The sequence below is a fragment of the Mastomys coucha genome, unplaced genomic scaffold, assembly GCF_008632895.1.
Source record: "Mastomys coucha isolate ucsf_1 unplaced genomic scaffold, UCSF_Mcou_1 pScaffold16, whole genome shotgun sequence".
NCBI classification, from domain to species: Eukaryota; Metazoa; Chordata; class Mammalia; order Rodentia; family Muridae; genus Mastomys; species Mastomys coucha.
In genome coordinates, this window is record NW_022196898.1 from 25,679,648 (window position 1) to 25,700,381 (window position 20,734).

Sequence of the window (20,734 nt, forward strand, 5' to 3'; positions counted from 1 at the left end):
TCTAGTTTTCTCTCCCAGGGCGTTCTTTCCCTTATCTCTCGCTTCTGCAGGTCGAGCGGAAGGGTCTGCGTCCTTGGGTATACCCTTTTTTCTCTCCCTTTTATCCTGACTAGCCCCCACTCTCTCATTACACTCTGTTTCTGACATGCTATCTTGTAACTCCTCAAGTGCCCCCTATCCCGACACTACAGAGGCGCGGCATTTCTCATCCTCCAGGCAAGAATGTATCAAATGCCAAATGGACATCTTAACAAGTGCCACTAGCACAATTACCGCAGCTTTGGCGGCGCTCTCTAACCTTGAGGAAGGATGGGAGGAATTAAAACAAAACAGCATGCCTCTCAGAGCTTACCTTGTTCTGCAGTTCTGAATCCTCTCCATGAGTGGAGGGTCTCCTCGGCACCAGTGGTTGTAAGGCTCTCCCCCACCCCCCCGCATCCGGTACCAGTTGTAGCCTATGCAGTCATCTCGCCAGCAAGAAGACACACAGACACTAGGATCCTTCTGCAGCAAGCATTTATTGCATCATGAAGAGGAAGACCCTGAGCCAATAATTGGCACTGCTTATATACACCACAGCGCAGCGTGTCTGCCCGTGATTGGCTGTTTGCTCATCACCCCATGTGACGCCCCAGGATGGGCCATGACTTGGCGCCTTTTCACTCTATGCACGTGCGCAGTTGTTTACCAGGAGGCGACAGTGGATGTAGGCGCCATCTTGTCAAGGCGAATGCCTCTCCAGCTCTACCGCTCTCCACAATACATTTCTGTTTGTTAGCCATAGAAGAATAATGTAGTTAATACATAAAATATGAAACTTTGTATTAAAATTGTGCTTGTTGCTGGGCAGTGAATGGCACATGCCTTTAATTGGAGCACTTGCGAGACAGAGGCAGACAGATTTCTGAGGTCGAGGCCAGCTTAGTCTACAGAGTGAGTTCCAGGACATCTAGGATCTAGGGCCACACAGAGAAAGCCTGTTTGGAAAAACCAAATAATAATAATAATAATAATAATAATAATAATAATAATAATAATAGTAATAATAATAATAATAATAAAAACAATAATAAATTGTGTGTGTTCATGTACCTGTGTATATCTTCTGCATGTGTGTGTGTACATGTGTAGGTGCATGTGTGTTTGTGCAATGTATGTGTAGATCACACACTTCCTGTTGTGATCACTTACATTCTCCCTTCATATCATGAATATGAAGGTCCAAGCACTGCCTCAAGGCCTTCCCTTTCCTTCTACCTTGTTAATAAAAGGTCTCTCTGTTTGTCACTGTTGTATGTACCAGGATGTCTGGTCTTTGCCCTTCCCAGTATTCCATAGTTTTTGCCTTCTATCTTGCTGTCCTCATCTAGTTTTACATGAGGACTGAGGCAATACACTTGGATCCTCATGTTGTAGGGCAAGCACTACACTGGAAGAGCCATACCTAGGAACATTCGAATCTCCTAAGAAACCCCTCTCTCTCAAAAACTGCAAGCAAAATGAACAACACAAAACATATTGTAATCATTTGTGTATTTATAATATATTTTATCTTTAACTGGGACTAAGAAAATAGACCTTTATATATTGTTGGCCTCATGACTCAAAAATGTAGCGCATTTAATTGGATGGTACAGTTCCACAGCCAGTTGGTGAAACATTTAACAATCTATCATGATTTTGCAAATGGGCTAGAAATTTCGCAGGTTCTATCAATTGATACTAACACTAATAACTTTGACAGCTACCTCAATATATCACAAAACACGAAGCACATTAATTATTAATTTTTATTATCAAAGATTATACATGGTCTTATAAAATTGAACACTCATAACACTAGATTATTTGTTACCTGAAGGATAACCTAGTTCTGCAAGTGCATTTGGGTAGAAGCCAGTATGACCCTGTAAATATCATTATTGTGAGTTGTTTGAAGCACATTCTGATAGATGCTACAATAACAGGAGTGTCTGGGCCATGGCACTTTAATTCAGATTCAGGGTATATAGACTTATGTTTTTTTTTTAATTTACTTAACCTCTGTGTATTCGTTCCTTTTCTCAGTTCTAGGACAAAATACCATACTTAAAGAAAGATGGGTTTATTTTGTCTCACAATTTTAAATAGTAATCTATAATGTTGAGAAAAGAATGATGGGAGAAAGTTGAGATAGCCAGTCACATTTGCACTCAATCAAGAAACAGAAAGAAATGAATGTGGCTTCTCAGCTATCATCCTTTCCATTCAGTCCAGGACCTCATATATATGAATCATAAGATTTCTCATTTTAATTGACATACAGAAATTTCTCATGCATGTGAGCAGAAGTTTGTCTTGTCAATGATTTCAAATCCTACCAAACTGACAATCTGCATTAGCCATCATATTATATGTTACATTTCTTCATTTGAAATATGAAAACAATCAGCAAGTTTGATAGTTTGTTGTATTTAATCATCTGGTAAATAACTTATTTCATCAAGTAATTATGGATCATTGTTCATACTTTTTTCAAATTAATGCATCATTTTATCTTATGAGAAGTGATTTTCCAGAGCTAGAGTGATGGCTCAGCCATTAAAGGCTTGGTTTACAACCAAAACTATAAGAGAAGTGATCTTCCTAAATATCCAGCTGATGCCTCTGTATCTAAGAAAGGTTAATTCAAAAAACTGTTTCCCAGTAAAATTTCAATTGTAAGTCAGCAATAAATAATATGTGCATGGTTTGTCAGTTCTGTCTTAACTGAAAATATAAGAAAGTACGCACAGTTTGTTTATATATTATTTGATTTAAATTTAATAGTTCATTATTGATACAAATGTAAAATATGCAATACATATTTTAAGAAATAAAATACACAATGAATGGTACACAAGTTTTAGCATTTTGTTTAATGGTAATCATTATGCCTTGTCTGTCATAAAATATTTTCCTTGAAGATATTTTTTAACAAATAAACTATGACAATTTCATCTTAGAAATCTAGAATGAAAACAATGTTCATAAAGGATTGGAAATCATCCTTTCCTTTATGTTTTAAAAATAGTTTGAGAAGTGTTGGTTTTAGTTGTTCTTTAAAGTTCTAGTAAAATTATGTGGTAAATTAATCTGGTTTTACTGTTGCATAAGTTTGGTTGGATTGTGGGATTTTTATTGTATCACTTTGTCTTTTGTGAAGTACCTGCATAATCTTTCTTTCCTGTTCTCCATTTAACATTTGCTTGTTGTACTATGTAAGCAACTAATAAATATATTTTCTTAAAGTTCTCAATTTCAACAGAAGAAACTTTTGTTGAAGTATGTCTTTAGTCTTCAAGGTTCCATTGCTGTCTTTTGTAATTACTCCTATTTTTCTCTCCAATTTTATAAATAATGTTTTTTTCTCTCCCTCTCTCTTTTTTTCTTTCTTTTTCTTTTTTGGTTAATTTTTTATCAAAGGTTTACAGATCTTTTTATTTTTTCAAATAATCAACTCTTTCTCACTGGGAATTTGTATTATTTTCCTTATTACTGTTCCAGTAGTGTTCCTCTAACATTTATTTTATACTTAGAGCCACAAACTTTTGCATACAAATCTGATTCTATAGATACTATAGTGTTTCATAGATTTGGGTATCTCACATTTTCATACTTTTTCTTTAATTAATTTATTTACTCAATTTACAATACAATATCAGATCTCAGTACCCCTTCAGCAAAGTCCTCTACCCATTCCACCTTCCCCTTATCTTTTGAAAGGGGAAGTTTCCTTTTGTGTATCACTCCCCACCCCAACACCAACCACTACCTCCATACCCTCAGCCATACAGATCAAGTTGCTGTAGGACTAAGCTCATCCTCTCTCACTGACACTAGAGGAGGAGCATGGGATCCACAGGCAGACAGGTAGGCAACAGGCTAAGGAACAGTCCCTGCTCCAATTGTTGGGGGACATTGATGATGACCAAGCTGCATATCTGCTACATGTGTTCAGAGAGGCTAGGTCCAGCGCATGCTCTTTGGTTGGTGATTCAAGTCTCTGGGAGTCCCCAAAGAGTCCAGGTTAGTTGACTCAGTTGGTCTTTCTATGGAGTCCGAGTCCTTTTTGGGCCCCTCAATCTTTCTCCCAAGTCCTCCATCAGACTCCCCAAGCTATAACTCATGTTTGAGTCTGGGTCTTTGCATCTCTTTCCATCAGCTGCTGAGTGGAGCTTCTCAGAAAGCAGTCATGCTAGGCTCCTGTCTGTAAGCATAACAGAGTTTCATTAAGAGTCAGGGGTTGATTTTTGCCTGTGGGATGGATCTAAACTTGGGGCAGTGTTTGGTTGGCCATTCCCTCAGCCTCCATTCCATCTGCATCCCTGCACATCTTGTATGCAGGACACATTTTGGGTCAAACATTTGTGCAGGGGTTGAAGTCCTTATCAAAGAGAGGTCTACCTAGCTAGAGGAACTGGCCACTTTTGCATCTATATCCCTTACTGCTAGGAGTCTTAGCTAGAGTTAGTATCACAGAACTTCTGGGGCCTCCCCTATCCCCGGTCTCTAGTAAGATAATGATTACCACCCCACTGCCTACCTTGCTTCTCTCTCCCCTGCTCTCCCTAAATATGATCTCCTCCTCCACCATCCTGTGCCCCTCCCCATCTTCTCTGCCACCCATTTCCATCCTTAAATTGACCTCCAGTAGCTACTTTGTTTCCCATTCTGAGAAAGAATCAACCATGATACCTTGGGCCCTTCTCATTAATTCACTTATTTGGGTCTGTTGACTATATATACCATGATTATCCTTACTTTATGGCTACTGTCCACTTATAAGTGAGTATCTACCATGCGTGTCCTTTTTGGTCTGGATTACCTCATTCTGGATGTTATTTTCTAGCTTTGCCTGCAAAATTCAGGATGTCCTTGTTTTGAATGGCTGAATAGTATTACATTCTGTAGTTGTACCAGATGTTCTATATCCATTCTTCAGTTGACATACATCTAGGTTGTTTGCAGTTTCTGGCTATTACAAATAAAGCTGCTATTAATGTAGTTTGTGGGGTGGTGGAGTATCATTTGGGCATATCCCCACGAGAAGTATCCCTGGGTCTTGAAGTAGAACTATTCTCAGTCTTTAGAGAAACCACCTAATTGATTTTCAGAGTCGTTGGATACAAGTTGGCAGTTCATCCAGCAATGAAGAAGTTTTCACCTCGCTCCACAACCTTTCTAGCATATGCTGGCTTTTGGGGTTTGTATCTTAGCCACTCCTATGGGTATAAGGTGAAATCAGAGTCTATTTGATTTGCTTTTCCTTGATGACTAACGACTGTAACCTTTCTTTGGGTTCTTCTGTGCCATTCAAGATTCCTCTATTGAGAATTCTCTGTTTAGCTATGCATCCCATATTTTAATAGGGTTATTTGGATTGTTGGTGTCTAACTTCTTGAGTACTTTATATATTTTAGATTTTAGACCTCTGTCAGATGTATGATTAGTGAAGATCATTTCCTAATTGGTAGGCAGTTGTTTTGTCCTAATGACATTTTCCTTTGACTTACAGAAGCTTTTCAGTTTCATGAGCTACCATTTATTAGTTCTCGACCTTACTGAGATAGCCATTGGTGTTCTGTTCAGGAAGTTGATTCCTGTACTGACAAGTTCAAGGCTATTTCCCACTTTCTTCTCTATTAGATTTAGTGTATCTGGTTTTAGTTTGAGGTCTTGATATATTTGGAACTGAGTTTTGTGCAGAGTATAAATATGAATCTATTTGCATTGTTCCACAGGAAGACATCCAGTTAGACCAGCACAATTTGTATCCCTGCTCTATCTGAGAATTAAAATAAAGGGGCAATAGGATTTTGCCAAGGGATTTTCAGCATCTAGTGAGATGGTCATGTGAATTTGTTCTTTAGTTTGTTTATATGGTGTACTTTACTGATGGATACTCATGTACTGAAGCATTGTAGAATTCCTGGGTTGAAGCCTGCTTGACTTTGGTAGATGATGTCTTTGATGTGTTTTTGGATTAAGTTTGCAAACATTTTATTGAACATTTTTATTTATTTTTACAGTCCAGATATTATCCCATTCCCATTCTACCCTCTGACTGTTCCATATCCCATACTTCCTTCCCCTCCCCCATCTCCAAGGGGATATCCCTACCTTCCCACCACAACAGACTCCCCCACTCTCTGGGGCCCCAAGTTTCTTGAGGATTAAGCACATCTTCTCCTACTGAGTCCAGATCAGGCAGCCCTCTGCTGTATATGTGATGGGGGCCTCATATCAGCTGGTGTATGCTGCTGGTTGGTGGCTCAGTGTCTGAGAAATCCCAGGATCTAGGTTAGTTGAGACTGCTGATTCTCCTATAGGGTTGCTCTCCTCATCAGCTTCTCCAGCTTTTCTCCAATTCAACCACAAGGGTCACCAGCTTCTGTCCATTGGCTGGTTATAAATATCTGAATTTGACTCTTTCAGCTGCTTGATAGGCATTTCTGAGGGCAGTCATGATAGGTTCCTGTTTGAAAGGACACCATAGCATCAGTATTAGTGTCAAGTCTTGGGGCCTTTATTGAGTATTTTTGCATCAATATTCATAAGTGAAATTGGTATGAAATTTTCTTTCTTTGTTAATTCTTTTTGTGGTTTAGGTATCATGGTGACTAATGGCTTTATAGAATGAGGTTGGCAATGATCCTTCTGTTTCTACTTTATGGACTAGTTTGAGGAAAATTGGGATTTGCTTGTCCTTGAAAGTCTGGTAGAATTCTACTATAAAACTATCTGTCCCAGTGCTTTTTGTTTGTTTGTTTGTTTCAGAGAGATTTAATGACTGCTTCAATTTTCTTAGGGTTTATAGGCATACTTGGATAGTTTACCTAATCTTGATTTATATTTCATAATTGATAACTGCCTAGAAAATGACCTATTTCATTTATATATTCAAATTGTGTGAAGTGCAGTATTATTCAGTAAGATATAATGATTATTTGTACTTACTCAGTGTCTGTTGTTATATCTCCCCTTTCTTTTCTGATTTCATTAATTTGGGTACTGTTTCTCTGTCTTCTAGTAAGTTTGGCTAAGGGTTTGTGTATCTTGTTGATTTTCTCAAGAACCAGGTCTTGGTTTCCTTGATTCTTTGTATTATTCTCTTTCTTTCTAATTGATTAATTTCAGCCTTTAGTTTGATTATTTCGTGCCATCTATTTCTTTTGGGTGTGTTTGCTTTTTTATTTTCTATAGCCTTTACATGTGCTTTTAATTCATTAGTATGATAACTTTCCAATTTCTTTATGAGGGTACTTAGTTCTATGAACTGTCCTCATAGTACTGCTCTCATAGTGCCCCATAAGTTTGGGTATGTTGTGCCATAATTTTCATTGAATTCCAGAGAGTCTTTAATTTCATTATTTCTTCCCTGCCTCAGTGATCATTAAGTAGAGACTTGTTCATTTTCCATGAGTATGTTGGCTTTCTGTTGTTTCTCTTGCTGTTGCAGTCCATCTGATAAAATACATGGGGGGGTTATTTCAATCTTTTCTCTCTTTCTTTCTCTCTCTCTCTCTCTCTCTCTCTCTCTCTCTCTCTCTCTCTCTCTCTCTCTCTGTTTAGTATAAAATAGAGTTTATTCAGGGCATGGGGAAGGGAGTTAAGAGGATAGCAGAGGCAGAGAAAGGCAGAGCAAGGGGGCAAGAGGCAAAGAAAGAAGCAGGAGAAAGAGTATTTCAATCTTCTTATATCTGTTGGTTGAAATATTCTCTGGATATCTGTTAGGTCCATTTGATTCATTATATCTGCTGCTGTCATTATTTCTCTATTTAGTTTCTGTTTCAATGATGTGACCATTGGTGAAAGTATAGTGTTGAGGTCTTTCACTATTAATGTGTGAGGTTCATTGTATGATTTAAGCCTTAGTAATGTTTCTTTTATTAATATAGTTAATCTTGCATTTGGGGCATAGCTACTCAGAATTAATATGTTCTCTTGTTTGATTTTCCCTTTAATGGGTAGGAAGTGACCTTCCCTGTCTCTTTTGATTGTTTTGAATAAAAGCCTATTTTATTTGATATTAGAATGGCAGGCCTTTCATCCTGTGAAGGCTCGATGTCCCAATGTAGGGGAATGGGAGGCTGGGAGGCAGGAGTGGTTAGGTGGATGGAGGAACATCCTCATAGAAGCAGGGGGAAGGGGTATAGGATAAGGGTTTGTGGGGGGTAAAGTATAAAGGGGATGACCTTTAAAATGTAAATGAAGAAAATATACAATTTAAAAAAATGGGTGCTCCAGAGTGGTTCTTTTGTTTGTTTGCTATCAAAATAGTTTTCCAGCCCTGAGATAATGGCTGCCTTTGTGCTGAAATGTGTTTCTTGTATATAGAAGAATCATGGATTCCTTTTGCACATCCAGTCTGTTAGCCTGTGTCTTTTAATTGGTGAACTGAGTTCATTGATATTGAGAGGTATTAATGACCAATGATTGTTAGTTACTGTCATTTTGATGTTTTTTGTGTGTGTGTTTCTCTTTATTCTCTCTTACATGTAGTTAGGCTTACTGGGTTGAAGTTTCCTTTCTTGTATCCTCTGTAGGTCTGGGTAAATGGAAAGGTATTGCTTAAATTTGTTTTTTTTTTCTTTCATGTTTTTTGGTGATGGTTGAATGATCTTGATGGCAGCAGGACTTCTCATAAAGGTGGGGAGAGGTCTGCAGGCTGTCCCAGGCAGACCAACTGGGATCTCCATGTTTTAATTTATAATCACTTTTAGGAAATATATATTTTTCTTTTCTATTTCTTCAGTGATCCATTCATAATTCAATAATGTTTTGTTCAATCTCTTTAACTATGTGTTTTTGTCATTTTCTGACTGCTGTGGTTATCTAGCTTTGTCCTACTAGAGTTGAATAATTTTACATTTTTTCTCTAATTGTCAAGAGATGTTTCAATATATGGTCATATGGTCTATTTTTGTGAAGTTTCCATAGTTCTACTGAGAAAAAGTTGTCCCACCTAGTGTTGTTATGTGTTATTCTGTAGATATTCTTTAATTCTGTTGAATGATGTTATTTAGCTCTATTATTTCTCTCTCTCTCTCTCTCTCTCTATATATATATATATATATATATATATATATATATATATATATATATATATGCGTGTGTGTGTGTGTTTGTGTGTGATTCATATATTGGTGAAAGTGAGGTATAGTTATCAAGTCCTTCAGGTGCTGAGTTGGAATATTAAGCCAGCCAAAAACAATCTGTCATAGTTAAGATAGGGGTTAATGGAGTATTACTGTCAACTAAAAGAGCTATTGGCAGATGATCGCTACTGGGGAAGAGGAAGTTACTTTGCTTCAGTGATTTGCCTCCTGAGAGGCTCTCCATACTCTGGCATATGGTTCTACAACAAAACACCTACTGGATGCATTAAGTTGTTTTGGTGAATTTGAAAATAAGTAAACAAAAGGAGACTACAAAATTGGGAGACAATATCAGTGGTAGCAATATGGGAGGATTTGAATGGAAAGGAATGTTGGATGAATTCTACTGAAATATATATGAATCACATTCTCAAATACTAAAAATGAAATTATTAAACCAACTTAAATATATTTTATTTGAATAATTTATTATAATACACTTGGTAACTTTATTTGAAATATCTATAATGGGAATAAATAACTCAATGACTTATCGAGGAAGATGTTCTTTTTCAGTGTACTGCAATCACTAAAGGTCTATTTTGAGTCCTTTAGTAGACAAAGGCCTTATGAAGCACTTTCAAAATCCTGCTTTTTGTTAGAAAATGCATTTTGTTGGTGTTCTATGAACCTTATAATTGAAGATTATTATTAGAATGCTTCAATTACTTGACACTATTATGAGGTTCATTCTTGAAAGTTTTGGGGGAAAAAAGGTGTCAGTTTTTGAAAGAATAGCTAATAGTTGATGTTCAGAAAATAATTATTTAAGTGAGTAAAATGAATTTAACAAAACAAATTATTGTAGTGAAATTAAGTACCAGACTAAATATAGTTATTATTTTCCCAGAATACTGAAATATCCAATTTATAATAATTCTATGATATTTGTGCATATTTAACAAAATTGAGTGAAAGGTAATGCTTACTACACATTTTCATTGTGATTTTGTGCCATGACCTAAATCAATAGACAGTATTAAATCTTTCCTAAAATAATTAATCAGCCAGTAAGTAAAGTCAAGTTCCAGGAATTTCAAAGAATCTGAAGCAACTACAATAAAAATGAATAGTAAATAGTGTAATAAAAAACACAGTGTCACTTATATATGGAATTTTTAATCATTTGACATATTCAAAACACTCAAATCTTAACTATAATGTAGGAACCGGATAAAAATTTTGGAAAACTAAACACAAACAGAAGTTTCAGTATTTAGGAAAGCAATGGTAGAATAAAATGAAACAAGTCAATAATAAAAATGTCCTGAAGTTAACTTACCTAAACTCAATATTGGCAGATAAACAATTACAGTAAAAATTAAGACTGCATAATAGGAGAGAGTCAACTGAGGATAAAGACTGATTTTCTCCCTTCATAATGCAGAGACAAAATTAAGGCAAAGTAGGAATCTCATAAAACATATCAGCCAAAACATATCAGGCTGAAGTTGTCTTTGCCTGTTGTATGGGAGCTGAAGACATAGCTCCAAATGAAACTATAGCAGCATGAAGAATCCTTTCAGATGCTACAAGAACAAATTTTAACTTAAGAAGAGATTTTAACTTAGATCTAAGAAGCAAGGAGCTAGTAGAAGAAAAGTGCTCAGAGACAAGAGCTGACAGGGCAAAGCATAAATTTGAACATTGCAAGAGAAACCCACAATTAGATATCTTTAACATAGCTGCAATTGTGAGGTTTGGGGGCATCACAAATTTTATTTCAAAGATTGCTTAGGAATTTAATTTTCCATTTGTCCTTTTAGGAAATGAGATTGTGGGGTAGTTTTTGATAAACACTGGGCATAATTACACCTGGTAAGGTAAAAATATTGTTCTCCTGGGTTGCAGGAATTTTTTTTTTTGCTATAAATAAATGTTTACATTTTGTTTCTCAGATATCCAGAAAATATTTTAGAAAGGAATAAGAATATACACATAAGCATTATGCTAGATTATGGCTGCTTTAATATATTTTGAATCCCATTCTAAAAGGATTACTGTCTAAACACAAGGGGACCTCATTGAAAATTTTAATTGTGTTGGAAATGTGACACTGGGGAGAAACTTCTATATGTATGCAGGTGGTCAGGGGAGCCTTTGCATTCTCCATATCCACAATTTACCCTGTCTTCCTATTCTGCTTCATTGATGACAGGTTAGATCAGTAAGACTAAAATATTTACCCCCCCAGCCTTATTTTCAAAATGTTTGGAAAACATGCTGTATTTTTAAATTAATAATTCCAGATAATTTGTAATTATTAGTTCTTTGAAAATATTCTAATAATAAGTAAGTGGAAGGAAATACGTTCTTGGTGAAACGAGTCTGGTCCTCCTTATGAACAGTCTGACAACTATTGTCATCATTTACTTGGTTGTGACTTTTATTTCCTTCAACTTATCAAATGCTGTGAAGTTTTCCCCAAGAGCTTCCTTGCTTCATGGGTTCAAGTCTTGGAGCAGAACTTTTTTTAAAAAAAAATCATTTAAATGAAGTGGAAATGAAGACCATACCTTATATAGCCCCCAAACCCAGTTTTCTTCTGAAAAGCTTCCAAAGACATGGGCTTCTTCCGGGGACAAGTTCTCAATCAAGTACTACCAGCCAGAATCTTTATTGTTCTCTGGAACACTCTGATCAGATAAAAACAGGAAGCAATCCATGGAATCAAGGGTTCCTATTGCCAGTGTTAATACAAAATGTGTGCTCCACATGAGCAAGCTGGAATGTCCCAAGTGTAGCTCCAGCAGTGATTGTGGCGTTGAACAGAGGGCACACTATTTTTGGTGTAGCATTGATTCTGGTTTACTTGTTTCTTCTTCTTTCTTAGAATAGATTGTCTTCATACAGCATATACTAAGTACAGTTCCTCTCCGGCAGTTCCTCCCAGATAATTCCTATTTCCTTCTCCTCTGAAGCTAAAACATTTCTGTCTCTCCTTAGAAACTAAACGGTCATCTAAATAATAATAAAAATAAAATATGATCTAGGAAAATTAAACTAACCAAACAGGACAAAAGGAACTAACAGGAAAAAAAGGAACTAAAGGAAAGCACAAGAAACAAATATAGATGCAGAAACATATATATTCCTACACAAATGAATCCCAGAAGCTGTATTATATACCCAAATAACACATATGGGATCCTGAGGGGGGAAAAGGCATTGACAAAATATTATGAGACAAAGAACTTTGAACTAAGACATTGAGTTCATTTTCTGTGGCCATCTTCTGTTGGGCATTGGGGCCTGGGGATGGGCAAGGGCAGCAAGTACAAGTACTCTTAAGGTTTGTGCCATGTCTCTAGTCCACACATTATTTTAATTAGGTAAAAAGTAGAGTATCAAAGTTTCAAATATATCTACTTCAAATTCAAATATTCATTAAAATATATGATATAACTAACTCTTCCTTCCAGTACACATTTTATTGGCACTCTGATCTCCCTGTTGTTTGTAGTCTAAACTCAACCTCTGAATATGTTTTCCACCATCTGACATACAGAAGAGATCAAGGTATTACTGAAAGAGGTGAAGGGTCATAGATTTTGTATATAACTTCATTTAAATTAGGTTACAAGAGATCAGCCCACAGTACTCTAGATTAACTGAAATACCATTTAAGCATTTTGATTTGTTTATTATTATTATTATTATTATTATTATTATTATTATTATTATTATTATTATTATTGAGGCATGGTCTTCCTATACAACTCGGGCTGGCCATAGTCTCCCTAGTCCTGAGATATAAGTATGTATTCCCATGCCCCCTTGTAATTTTAAGCCACAGATACAAGTTTCTCCAGACTATACTAATTTTGGTTTCCAAGCAGATATATTTTTTCCAAATGTGGGGCAGTTGAAGAACTTATCCTGTCTACTATATAGAAATCCAAGCCAGAATTAAGATGCTTTGTTATGCTTTCCTAGTTCTCTCTCTCTCTCTCTCTCTCTCTCTCTCTCTCTCTCTCTCTCTCTCTCTCTCTCTCTCTGTCTGTCTGTCTCTGTCTGTCTCTCTCTCACTTTGTTTTAATCCTTTAAGTTTTTATTTTTTACAGTTCAGATTTTATCCCCATCAAGGTTTGCCCTCTAACCATTCCTCATCCCCTATCTTCAAGAGGATGTCCCCACCCCTCACCACCACCCTACCAGTCCTCCCCATTACCTGGGGCCCCAAGTCTCTCCAGGGTTAGGTGCATCTTCTCTCACTGAGACTGCTGGTCTTCCTATGGAGTCACCCTCCTTCTCAACTTCGTCTAGCTTTTCTCTATTCTCACAAAAGCATTTTCTTCATGATGCACATATGTGTATAACCATACACATGCCTAAAGCTTTGTTTTTGTACCATTCTTCCAGACAGAAAAATTGCTAGTTATGACTCTAGATCTAATCACTTTGTTCCTTTGAAAGTGAGTTTTTTGCTACTATGAAGACATTTTTAGTACATACTTAAGTGAGAACAGATAATATAAAATTGACTTATTCTGTAGCACCATATTTAATTTTTGTTTTTTAAAAAAGGACTTCTTGATAGGATTAGTACACACCAAGATCACTGTACAGTAGTAATTTCTTTGCCCTTAAAAGAAAAAAAGATAATCTCATAATAGAATATTTTCCATCTTCTCTTGAAAGAGAATGGAACTTCAAATGTTGTTTTTCAATCTCAGGCTTCCCAGACTTATGTTTATAAATCTTTAGGAATCCTGTTTTAAAATTGTCAATGTTGTCAAGACTAATTGTTAAAAGCAACTGAATTTTAAGGCTAGGTATTTTTTTTACTAAAAATATGCCATAAAAATTTCCATCAAATATAATACCTACTGTTTCTTTCATAATCCCACTATTTATTGTCTTGTTTTATATTTTATGTCACATTGCCCATCAGCAGAATGTATAATCTTTTTTTTTTTTTTTTTTTTTTTTTTTTTTTTTTTTTTTTGGTTTTTCGAGACAGGGTTTCTCTCTGTAACCCCGGCTGTCCTGGTACTCACTATGTAGACCAAGCTGGCCTCGAACTCGGAAATCCGCCTGCCTCCGCCTCCCAAGTGCTAGGATTAAAGGCGTGCGCCACCACCGCCCGGCTTAATCTTTTCAATATTCTACTTCAATAGACCTCATTGTAGAAATGTGTGAAGCTAAATCGTTTATGGCATAATTAAGTGAAAATACCAGAGCAGTTATATTATTTTTCACTTTTGTTTTGTTCTAGTTTTCAGAGAAACATTAGATATGGAATTATTTTAATTAATTTTAATGCCACCATTATTAACATTTATACACAAGAGATACGGAAGTGTGTTAATAATGTTAACTACAATTAATTTTAGCTGAAAGAAGAGATTTACAAAGTTGAAGCTTTAAGTTAAAAAAGAAAATATGTTATTATATTATAATCTTGTACTTTAATGGATATAAGTGAATATCATGTCAATAAGGAAAAGCACATGGACAAATCCTAATATGAGCCTAGTAATTTTAAGGATATTTCCACATGGAGAGGAAAAATGGTATATACATGGATAGAGTGAAATATAGCAGGGTTTCTTTAAAACAAGTAGAAAATGTTTTAAATATATTTTAAGTTAATCTTTTGTAATGTGCTATGATTATTGTGGAGCTAGATATAAGTAAGTTTTACTTCAAAATCAGCCAGTCTCTAACCCTTTGCCTACTTATGTGAAACAAACAAAAAAAATTAAGCAGGTTTATTTTATTTTTACCTATGTGTATGTAGGTGTGTATGTGTGCAAATGTGTTCCAAACTGTTTATATGTGCAGAGGTCAGGAATAGAACGTTTGGAGCTGGAGTAACAAGTTGTTATGAACTAACTGATACGGGTAGACAGTAACTAAATTTGGTTGTTTTTAAGATAGGCAAGGGCTCTTACTTGCAAGGGCATTTCTTCAGCCCCTGCACACTACTTTATCCATATCTGAGTTTATCAATGTAGAGCCGTTAGGATAAAAACTGAGACAATTATTTAATATTCTATAGTCAGTTGTTCACATGTTTTGTTGTTGTTGTTTCTCAAATACTAATGTCTTTCTTATAGGAATAAAAAAACATAGTAAGTATTTTGCTATCGTGGCAGAAAGAAGTTTTCCAGCACCTTGGGAACAGTTCATTCACTTTTCCAAGTTTTAATGTCTACAGAATTGGAATCTAAATTTGTTTTTATTTCAAACATTGCCCATATAGGATCAATTTCTAAATATTAAAATATTTTTCTCAAAAAGATTGCTTCAAAAGTAACTCAAAATTTTTTGTTACAGGAGACAACTGCATGGCCACTGAATACAGCAAGATGAAAAATATGCTTTTAGACTTACAAAATCAAAAGTACATTACACAAGAAAATGAGAATCTCAACAGTGATGACATATCTAGGAAGAAGCCGTTGGTGGATCAGATGTTCAAGTATTTCGATGCAGACAGTAATGGACTTGTAGATATTAATGAGCTAACTCAGGTATGATCAATGATAAAATAAAATGTCTTGCTTAAATATAGAATGTAGTTTTATATTTGGTTAAATTTACTCAATTTAATAATACATTTAAATCATATTATTAAAAGGGTAGAAATGAAATATTAAGTAAAATTTTACCACATAACTGGTTATGGAGATATATGCAGGGGAATGATGGGATTAAAACCAACTTGGGATAAGTAATTGTGTCCTACTTAAAAAGCCATGTCCTGGGATATCATGCAATATGTATTTGATGGGCTTCTGTCACGATGCCAAAGGGTGGAGGGGACACAAAAGGCTACCTAATTTATCAGAAACATTTGTCAAAGTACTGTACAGGTTTATAGTTTTAAAACACTATCTTGTGTACCTTAAAAAAATTATATGCTGTGGAACTTATAAGATTTATCCTAATATATTCCGTAATGTACGTAATGTTCAGTTTCTGTGGATATATACAACATGTCTTAGGAGGCATTTGAAGAAGCGTTAAGCAGAAGGAGTTCACATGCTACAGTTGACAGTGATGCACACTGTTGTAGAGTATAGCTCTTTTCAGAGTTGATTTCAAAGTGTCTGATCAGAAGCTGATTACAATATGTCATTGTTGCTTATAATGTTGCATATATGTTCATAAAACATCTTTATCTGTAGTCTTCCTGTCTTTGCCTATCTTGATACTTGAGCAATGGAGCAGTCACAGAATAAGTTATAATATACTCAGTTCTATACTCTTAAAGGACATTTGTTACAATTTACAACTCAAGTGTTCTCTAGAACTCATATCAGCCTAGATATATATTTTTTTAACTTTGGAATGTCAGCAATTGATGATACATAGATTTCAACATCTCAATTTTAGAAAAGGCTAGTCTTTTTTTAATGTGAAGTTTTTTTATTTTTATTTTTTCTTAGATATTTTCTTTCTTTATATGTGATATTTCCCAGTTTCCCCTCAAAAAAAAAAAAAAAAAAAAAAAAAAAAAAGAACAAACCCCTGTTCTCTCCCTCCTCCTACTGCTTGCCACCCCACCCTCTCTCATTTACTGGCTCTGGCATTCCCCTACACTGGGGCACAGAACCTTCACAGGTCCTCTCCTCCCATTGATGATCGACTTGGCCATCCTCTACTATACACATGCTACCGAAGCAATCAGTCCTACCATGTGCAGTCCTTGGTTGGTGGTTTACTCCCTGGGAGTTCTGAGGGTACTAGTTAGTTCATACTGTTGCTCGTCCTAAGGGGCTGCAAACCCTTCAGCTCCTTTGGTCCTTTCTCTAACTCCTTCATTTGGGGACCCTGTACTCAGTTCAATGGATGTCTCTGACCCTCTACTTCTGTATTTGTTGGGTACTGTAAGAGCCTCTCGAGAGATAGCTATATCAGGCTGGATTGTCCTTCCTTCAGTCTCTGCTCTATAGTTAGTCTTTGCAACTCCTTCCATGAGCATTTTGTTCCGCCTTTTAAGAAGGAATAAAGTGTCCACATTTTTGGTCTTGCTTCTTCCCCAGATCCACTCCCCCTCCATTTTCTCTTCAGAAAAGAGCAGCTAATCAGGAAAAAACAAGACACAATAAAACAAGGCAAAACCCTCATTAGAGAGCCCCAAATCAAGGCAATTCAACAGGAGGAAAAGAGCCATTGAGACACCAGTTCAAGTTGTTAGGAGTCCTACAAAACTACCTTGTTAACAACTTTAACATATATGCAGAGGACCTGGTGCAGTCTCGTGTAGGCCCTGTACTTGCCACTTTAGTCTCTGTGAGTCCACATGAATCTTGTTCAGTTAATTTTAGTGGAGCATGTTCTTCTGTTCTCCAAACCCTCTGACTTCTAAGGTCTTTCTTCTAGCTCTTCCAATGGGTTTCCTTTATTTAAAGGGGGACCAAATAGAGACCTCCATTTTCAATTTTCTCTGCTAACAGGATTCTCTGCACTAGCTTCCATCTGCTGCTGGAAGAAGCTTCTCTGATGATAACTGGACAAAGCTTCAATACAGGAGTGTAGCAGAATATCATAATAACTCATTGATCATTTCTTATTTCATTGATTCATTTGCTAGTTGTGTTTGCTTCTGGGGTATCTAGTCTCTAGTTCTTGGCCTTCCAGGACATGTACATGTACTTCCTCTTAAGGCATGGTACTCAAGTCAAACCAAACATTGCATAGTCACTCCCACAAATTCTGTGTCGCCACTGCCCAAGCTCATCTTTTAGACAGACCTTGTTGGTGGAGGGTTTTGTGGTTTGTTTGGTGGGCAGGTTTCTCTTTCCAAAGCCTGCAGACTACCTTCTTGTGCCAAAGAGACTCAAATGCACATGTGAAGGCTCCAGGAAGGCACCAGCTCAACCTCTCTCTGATGAGTATCCTGGATGTTTACACTGCAAAGAGGCATCACTGTCATTTTTCATAGAGTAGACTTCTGTACTAGCCTTATTCTGGATTGTTTAGGGATCTTCATAGGGTACTCAGCCAAAAACTCAACGGACCCAGGACCACCACTGACAGCCTTGCATAGTTACAAAGGATGGCCAGTTCAGATCCTGTATCTTCTCTTATAAGGAATCCTTATTAGGGTCACTCACCTAGATTCCTGGAAGTCTCCACTGTACCATGTTTCCATACTATCTCTCTACTGCTCCCTAATTCCAGCTGTCTCTCTTCATATCTCTTCTTTTACTTTACATTCTAAAACTTCCTGTTCTGGTCCCCACCTACCAGCAGTCTACATGCAAAATGTCTTCTATTTTCTCCTCCTGCAGTATTATTAGCCACCCCTTTCCTTTCCAGAACCTTCCGGTTTACTTAATCTCTCTGAGTCTCTAGTTGAAGCTTGATCATCATTTGCTTAACAGCTAATATCCACTTATAATTATTCATAGTATCTTTAATGATGTCCTTTTGTATCCCCCAATAACTCATTATTATCTTTTACTTTCATTAATATTTAGTTAAAATGTTAATATCTCATCTATCAGTATTTGTATTCCTTGAGAAATATATGATAAATGTTTTATTAATGTTTACCTATTGTTTGTGGGTTTAGCTCTTTTTTCAGCAATCTACTAGTCAAGTGTTACAATATATAATAAATATAATATATTTGTTAAAGCTTAAAATCAGATATTCTATAATAATGTAAAGATAAATTAATTAGATTTTAAGAAATAGAATACAAAGGATTTAATGATATCTGTTAATAGTTCATAATCCCTTCAACAAATAATATACAACATATTATTTTAAGATTTACTGAATTACAAGTGATAATTAAAGACTATAACTTCCTCTCTGAGATTTCAAGTGTACAGCCTAGGAGCTGTCTGCATATATATTTTTAATGCCCATAGTCAAGATATTGTCTAGAGTTTCTCTTGCATATTTTCAAGTCAGTCAATTGATACAGCCTACCTTGTTGAGAGATAATAAAAGCAGTAATTAAAGGTGACATGATTAAAGTTAACAACTTGAAGCCATGATAGGTTAAAAACTTTTTAACAAGGGAGAAGGTTGTTGCCTAAAATGAGCTGACTGGTTATAGAAATAAACATTCAGATACCCCTTCCTTATTATAGGTTAACACAAATGATAGTAAATACACATGTTATTTTGGTATGTAGAATAAAGTGCAGATTTATTGCAAAGTCTTAAATATGTAATAGAATAATGTTGCATGAAACTGATAAAATAGTATTAAACTATTAAGGGATTTTTCATTCTTTCTAAGCCTAAAAGAGCTTAAAATGTAATGTTAAACAGTATGTGGTTAAATATTTTGTGTCAATAAATATTAAGACCGGATATTTTATCCCAAGATCAACAGAGAATATTTTGTTGACAAAGGAACTGGAGCCTAATACAGAAGTAGAAGTTCACAGCCATCCATTGGACTGAGTACATGTCCTCAATGAAGGAGCTAGAGAAAGGACCAAAGGAGCTGAAGGGTTTACAGCCCCTTAGGATGAACAACAATATGAACTAACTAGTACCCTCAGAGCTCCCAGGGACTAAAACACCAACCAAAGAATACACATGGGGGAACTCATGGCTCCAGCAGCATATGTATAGCAGAGGATGTCCAAGTCGATCATCAATGGGAGGAGAGAACCTTGGCCCTGTGAAGGTTCTATGACCCAGTGTAGGGGAATGCCAGGGCCAGTAAGCAGGAGGGGGTGGGTTGGTGAGCAGAGGGAGTGGGGAGGGAACAGGGGTTTGTTTTAGTTTTTTTTTTATTTCATTTTTTTTTTCATTTTTTTTTTGGAGGGGAACCTGGGAAAGGAGATATTGTAAATAAAGAAAACATCTAATAAAATATAGAAAAAGAAGTTAAAAAATAATTTATACAATATGTTTGAATTACTATTTTTATGATCACAAGTTGGCAATCAAGAACTTTAATTACAGAGTTACTTATTTGCTATGTAATGCTTGGCAAATCACATCCTTAATATTTCATGTTATCTATCTATAAACTAGTAAAGTCTAAAGAAATTACTACTCAATGTGGTGGGACATCTGTGTGATTGAGTATACATACGTTTCTTATAATCATGCCAAGTACCTGGGCAGCATGATGCTGGCTATAACACATTCAAATCAGACTTTCATGAGTGCAGTGGCATGATAATGGAGGTAATGAGGACACCTCTGATCAGGTTAAAGGATGAGTCACAGACAAATATTTCTATTGTATTTTACATTACCATCTTTCCTGAGTTGCGGGTGAAAGCAATCTGGTACTACTTGAAGGTATTATAGCTCAATCATGCATAAATCAAACATGCCAAATATTTTAAGTAAAGGTTTGATAATGAAAATTATAATATTAGTAGAAATATATATTTTTATTCTAATAAATTAATAATAAATAATAAATGAGTACATAGAATCTGTTTTATGCATCTGTGAATGCTCTCACTTGCCTATCCCATATAATTAATATTTAATGAAATCTTAGAGTTCTGTCCAGAGAGACATGAATATTCTGGTGTCGCGACCACCCTCGACCAGCAAGAATGACACAACACACTCTCGGGCTCTTCTCCTGCAGTTTATTCAGGAACCTTTGAACA

The 20,734-nt window shown here is 35.9% G+C and overlaps 1 protein-coding gene across 4 annotated transcripts in view; it reads left to right on the forward strand.

The window, feature by feature from the left end:
* The window catches only part of Fstl5 (follistatin like 5), a 654,438-nt gene that overhangs the window by 303,054 nt on the left and 330,650 nt on the right, over window positions 1–20,734 (forward strand). For all 4 annotated transcript variants that reach the window (XM_031374116.1, XM_031374118.1, XM_031374119.1 and 1 more), the window contains exon 5: window positions 15,462–15,658. In XM_031374116.1, coding sequence (XP_031229976.1) covers window positions 15,462–15,658 — 197 coding nt within the window. The remainder of the gene's footprint in view (window positions 1–15,461; window positions 15,659–20,734) is intronic.